The sequence below is a fragment of the Echinops telfairi genome, unplaced genomic scaffold, assembly GCF_000313985.2.
Source record: "Echinops telfairi isolate 266 unplaced genomic scaffold, ASM31398v2 ScPeMD7_7469;HRSCAF=8507_1, whole genome shotgun sequence".
Classification (NCBI taxonomy): domain Eukaryota; kingdom Metazoa; phylum Chordata; class Mammalia; order Afrosoricida; family Tenrecidae; genus Echinops; species Echinops telfairi.
Genome location: NW_022111373.1, coordinates 107,022,159 through 107,028,836, shown reverse-complemented (window position 1 = coordinate 107,028,836; position 6,678 = coordinate 107,022,159). Strand labels below are relative to the sequence as shown.

The 6,678-nt window shown below is 35.7% G+C and overlaps 1 protein-coding gene across 3 annotated transcripts in view; it reads right to left on the bottom strand.

Moving 5' to 3' along the window:
* Positions 1–246: 246 nt before the first annotated feature.
* TMEM267 (transmembrane protein 267) overlaps positions 247–6,678 on the bottom strand; it is a 30,299-nt gene continuing 23,867 nt past the window's right edge. For all 3 annotated transcript variants that reach the window (XM_045285090.1, XM_004703632.2, XM_045285091.1), the window contains exons 2-3: positions 5,911–6,297; positions 247–2,466 (exon numbers count right to left, since the gene is read on the bottom strand). In XM_045285090.1, the coding sequence (XP_045141025.1) occupies positions 2,131–2,466; positions 5,911–6,222 (648 nt within the window). In that variant the 5' untranslated portion in view covers positions 6,223–6,297 and the 3' untranslated portion in view covers positions 247–2,130. The remainder of the gene's footprint in view (positions 2,467–5,910; positions 6,298–6,678) is intronic.

Sequence of the window (6,678 nt, the reverse complement as noted above, 5' to 3'; positions counted from 1 at the left end):
GGATTTCAACTCAATGTAAAGAAGACCGAAACCCTCACAACATGAGGTCATTGAAAATACCATGGTTTAAGTGCACCTTTGTCCTCAAAATAACAGCCTTGCTTCTCAAGGTTGTTTTAAAGCGGTCTTGTGTAGCAGATAAATCCAATGCAATATACATTGATTGATTTCTTGACTGCTGCATGTACAAACATTGATTGTGGATCCAAGCAAATAATCAAAGAATCTGGATTATAAGAAGAAGAATGTGGTAACAGGATTGGAGGAAGTTTATTAGCCAGTTGTGCTCATAGCAACCCCATATAAAACAGACTGCAGCAGAATGAACCCCACGTATAATAGAACGAAGCACTGCTCAGTCTTGCACCAGCCTCATAATGTTTAAGTCCATTGTTGTAGACACTGTGTCAATCCATATCCTTGGTGGTCTTCTTCTTTTTCTTTGATCCTCCACTTTATTAAGCATGATATCCTTCTTCAGGTATTGTATGTCCTGGTAAGTCCAATATACATGAGAAGTCTTTCCATCCTTGCTTCTAAGAAATATTTTGACTACTTCTTCCAAATCAGAACTCACCTTTACGATATAATATTCACTGTGATACCCATGAAAATGACACAAGAGGCTTTTAGAAGACAGTAACAGGTTCTAAAATAGAGACCGCAAGCAACTTGTTAATAAGGAAGAGTTATAAGTCTCTAAAGTGGTTGAACGTTCATAATTATTTACTGAATTCTTTCATATCATGTTAGAAATATCTGCTTTGGAAATACATTGCTTTAGGAATCATCCATCATCGTCTCAGAAAATAAGGTACACAATCACTAGCATAATACAGCACAAACCTGTAAGAGAATCTGAGGGCAGTAGATGGTACATAAGCCAGACAGAAAAGCAGGTTCCTTGGGGGCATTGATCTCAATATTAAAATAACATGAAGCTCTGCAAATGTTCAGTTTACTGTAACTACATCTTCTCTAAAAAAGATGAACCATTTCAAGAGAAAAATCAACCTGAACACAGAGAAAATAAAAATTCCTAAAACTGCTTTATTTAAAAATATATATACTTCGTCTTTCCATAACAGGCAGCTATTTAACAAAGTATTTAACTGGCACATTTTAGAATGATATGTAAACAAAGGAACAGCAACTAACAGTTTTACGGCACATTCACGAGCTTGTATCGAAATTACATTCCTGACGGTCCCTTTTTGTGGGAATTCAAATTCCACGGTTCTCCATAAAATCACCAATCAGGTTTCAATATTTTCTTCATTTTACTTGTTATCAAATATTTTGTCAACTTTAGCTTTATTTTTCTAAATTAATAAAACCTAGACACAAAGAAACTAAAACATATTATTACATAAACACAAATTAAAACATAAACACATATTACTAAAACACAAAGAATATAAAAACATATTCAGTAAGCTGCTTTTCTAGCCAACCTACCACAACTAATTATTTCCTAAATTGATTTCTGAAATTCACCTAGATGGACTGTTCCTGTCTTTTATAAATATTTTAGTGTTTCTCATAAGTGCTTGAAAGCAAATTATACTAATGATCATAAGTCACTAAACAACTTTGCAAAATAAATGTCTTTCAGGATCAACATATATGAAATCAATAAATGTTAGCATCTATAATACATCTAATTCATGATCTCACTTATTTTTGGTCATTTCATCATTTCAATCTCTTAGGAAAATGTGGACCCAGATAGAATGCTACCTTTTCACAAATCACTTACTTAAGCTGCTTTGCATCAGGAAGTGGACTAATTTAAAGGCAGATTTCCAGAAAACTTACCTGAACATTAATCTAATAGGGTTACTTGTAAAACAAGATAAAATGAAGAAGCTATAAAAATAAAGGATGAAAAAAAATACAGCATGAAATAAATAGTGAAACTTTAATGCCATACTATGGTGCAACAGAGAATACAAAAAAAGATATATGTGCATATATATTTAAGTTGTAGGTGCCTCCTAAGCAAGAAGATTCAGGAATTATAATAATTAAACAATATCAGTGCCTAACTCTGTTTTTAAAATTTTAATGTTGGCAAATGACTTATCGTCATGTGAACTATTTGCTCCTTCAGGACTGCCACGTGATGTCTCAAACATCAATACGAATTCCATGTTTTGAAGACAGCACTTGTCTGGTCCCTGTTAGACACATAACAAATGAGCAGATGTGAGGTAAAGATGATGTGATTATTACATACAGCCAGAATGGTACTGGAGAAGTTTTTCCGAATGGGCATAACCACAAGCCATGGCGGATTCCATCACGGATGTGATGGGAAGTCCAGGATATGAATAACATCCAGGGCAGGAAGCACCATGAGTCTTTGAGCTTGAAAAGATGCATAGCCAACTTCAGGGCCAGAGCCACGATGGGTATCACAGTAGAACAGTGGAGGGAAGGTCTTCTTGGAAGAGTCAATGCAGCCTGTAAGGGTAGGGGCAATAGGTAATATCAATTCCTGGTTGGCAAAACACAGTTTTATAGACGATTCTGATCATTTAAAAATAACTTCCAGGGATACAAGGGGAATGCAAGGAAACGTTTCCTAAGTCACCTCAGGATATACCAATCTACTATATATAAGGAGGTAAAAAGAATGACCAGGATTCCCTTTACATTAAAAATGAAAGCAACAGCTCAGGAATATTGTTAATTTTTTTAAAGTTACATTTTTATATATTTTAATATATACATTTTAAATAAAAGTTATATTTATTTTTTTGGAGGGGCCTAGAAAAGTCACAATATGACATCATTTAGATCTTAAACATATGATTAGTGTAATTTGGACTTTCAAAGAATTTTCTGGGGCTTCTGAGAGCATTGAGAAAAGTAAGACACTCGAAATGTTCTTTAATAAGTGAAGGCAATAAGAGGAAAATATTTTGTTATGTTTATTTTATATCAGTCTTGAATATTTACAGACTTCATTTACAACATTTGGAAATACTATACTATTTTCAAGAAATATTCTCAAGTGAAGCTACATTTCAGTAAAATTTTAACTGTTGCAAAAAATCTAATCAACAATCTGAACAAATGACAATTTCAGACTTACTTCTCAATGGTCCAGGAGTGAAATTTTGCTCCCATTAATTTTATAGGTCAATTGCAGTCGGATAGTTCCTCATAAGAAGGGGAGGATAGGGACCAAACCCCCCCCCCCCAAATAATAACAAACTCACTGCAATTGAGTTGATTCCACCTCAAAGCAGCCCTACAGGAGTAGAACTGGCCTGTAGGTTTCCGAGACCATAACTCTCTCGTGCATACATTACATTAAAATTAATTCAATTTTTTAAACAGCTTTATTGGTGCATAAAATCCACATATCACACAATTCAATAGTTTAACCATATCAAGAAGAGTTTTAGACTGCAACTCTTCATGGGAGTAGGAAGCGTCGCCTTTCTCCTGCAGAAAAACTGGTAGTTGATAGTGGAGGCCTGAATTCTAATCTCCTCACATTTTCTAAAAACATTATGGAGCAAGGAAAAAAAACTCCATACTTTGAGCATAACTGTATGTCAGAGAAAGTTCAAATTTAAACTTACATGTAAGTATTAAACACCAAATGAGTGAATTCCCTCTCTTATTCCCACCACAAACCAGGAAACCGTGCATTGAAAAGAAAGGAGGGAAAACCTAAGATTGATCTAAAAATACCCTGAGGAAGAGACAGTTCAACTGGGCAGGGCAAGGGAAGCAAGGTGGAGATTTGGACAAAGCAGGTGCAGAGTCTATGACCCCGTCTTGGAACTATTTCCCAGAACTCCTGGTTACCCCTGGTGGAAGTTCCCAAGCCAGCAGAAGTTCCTGAGAATCTCCTATGGTGTGGAATTTTTTAGATGCTAGGTATGTACGAAGGTGACAAGCAATGCTAGCCATGCTAACTGAGAAGGCTCCTTCCTTCTAGGCGTCCCGAGATGAAATTCTTTGAAATGTGGTAAGTCTGAAAAGCACATCTTTCTTTTGGTAGGATAAGGACTTGAATTCCAGTAGCACAGACTAAAAGTGTGAACATTCCAGAAAGGGCGCTGGAAAAGCAGAGCAGGAACTGAAAAAGTGTGATCATTCAAAACTGAAAGGCATTGATTGTTTCTGAGGGGAAGATGGTCAAAGGGAAGAGAAAGGTTCCCATTAGCAATTGGGTGGCAAAAGGGAAAAGAAGTCATAAAGGGAAAAACTTAGGTTTCTCTAAGAAAAAGGAATGAGACAGATTGAGAAAGAGGGCACACTTTTTTTCCACCTTTAAAGGAAAGTGAAAGGAATAAAAATCCATTGAAGGGACTGTACTTGCCAACACAGTCAAACCAAACCATCGTTCAGCTAGTTTATTGGGGTCTCTTACAGCTCTTATAATAATTCGTACATCACTTGTATCAGCACATTTGTATATATGGTGCTGTCATCATTTTCAAAACATTTTCTTTCTACTTGAGCCCTTGGTATCATTTTATTTTCCCTCCTGCCCTCATGACCCCTTGATAAATTGTAAATTATTATTATTTTCATATCTTACACTCTCTGCTGTCTCCCTTCACCCACATTTCTGTTGTTCGTCCCCCCTCCCCCAAGGTGTGTGTGTGTGTGTGTGTGTGTGTTATACGGCGATCATTGCAATCGATTCACCTTTTCTCCCCCCACTTTCCCCCTACTCTCATAGTACTAGTACTCCTATTACTGTTCCTGAGGGGTTTATCTGTACTGGTTTCTGTGTGTTGAGGAGCTAGGAATCTTGAAAACCTACACCATAAACTGGAGTTCTTGAATTCCTACCTACTAGTGAAACATTAAGAAGCTCTGGCGTTATAGTGGTTACACACTGGGCTGCTAACCACAAAGTCAGCCGTTTGAAACTACCAGGACTCCCAGGGACAAAGACAAGGCTCTCTACTTCTGTGAACAGTTACAGCCTCAGAAACCCACAGGGGCAGTTCTACCCTGTCCTATAGCGACTCTTATGAGTCAGAATCAACATGATGGTAGTAAGTTTGGTTTTTAATCGAACATCAAAGAGTTTATTCTACATTCCTCTTACCATCTCCCCTTTCACACACTTTTGGTTGTTTTACTACTTTTTCAGAGCATGTAACATTTCTGTCTTCTTAGTCCACCTTTGTTTTTACCTTGTGTTACAAAATATATAACCACAATATAGTAATGCTCATCAATAGTCCCTTTTTTTGACACAGCCATAACCAAGAATACCTTAGAATAAAGAACTTTTAAAACTATGAAATGAAATAATAAAGCAGATTCATCTATAAAAAGTTAGTACAGAGAAAGAAAGTGCTATGTTAAGATCACAGAACCAAGATTCAAACTTAAATCCAAAGATTTGCAAGCTTAAACAATGCTGACTTCAATTATAACAAAAAATGTTAAAACGTTTAATCAACATTTACCTTGGCATAACAGGACAAGAAGTGATCATTTTCATTTGTTCAACCAATATTTAGTGAACACCTACTATGTGAACCTGGTGACTTCTTCACTCACCACTGCCAAGAACAGCAAAGTCTTTGCTCTATGAATTTATATGTATCTGTCTGGAAATTTTTTTCAGAATATAATACCCAGTCCTGGCTGACTCCAATTATAACAAAAAGGTACAATTTATCTTTAATCACTTACTGACACCTTATTAAGTTTCTGAATAATTGTGACAACTTCTGAGAAATACCTGGTACAGAACCTAGTGAATAAAGGACAAGAGGTTTTAAAAAAAATGAATGAATGGACTTTATTTTGTAACAAACTTATTTTTCCCAAATTGGATCAAAAGTGATCTGTGAAGATTACTATAATGGTAGTAAAAAAAAGTTAAAGGAAAGAGTATAAAAATTATACATATATCTATCTTACCTTTAAAGATAAGGACCCAGCTAGAAAAAAATGGTCTATATCAATAATGGAGGCTAGAAATCCAGCTAAAATTATTTCTCCCAAGTCAGTCTTTTTCTTGACTCCAATGACTACAGCCCACGACCACATGCCAATCACACAATGTACTGCATTATCTGAGAGGGCACGAAGCCAGGTATTTTGCTGAATTGTAGAAAACTGAAGAAGTCTATCAGCTACTAGGCAAAAGATGCCCAGACCAAAGCTGGAAAGAAGAGATTCCGTGCTACATGACTGGAGCAAAGCATGGGTCTTCTCAGTCTCCGATGCCATCACAAGTAATATGTCAGAAGGTGCTAGAAGCCATCAGGAAACAAGCAGCCTGTTTTTGTTTGCATTGCCGCCACCCTACCAAAGACAACACAGAAAAGTGTTAATGAAGATATAGGCTGCCATATACTATGTAAATAACTCAATCTGAGCAATAATTTTATAAATATTAAAGAACCAAGTTGTTGAAACTAGTATTCCTTTACAAGTTATATGTAATATGTCATGCGGCCCCCAAGGATACAAAGTTAACTCTATATCACATTCTATGTTTTAGGGGAATTTTAGAAAGTCTACTGTGTTAGACAGGGTTCTCTAGAGAGATAAAACCAAATTCCTGATAATTTAATAGATTTATTTATAAAGATAATTAGATATATAACGATAAATGAACTGTTAAATCATATACAGATAAATATATAATACAAGAAATAAACAGTTAAATTAGAAAGCACGACA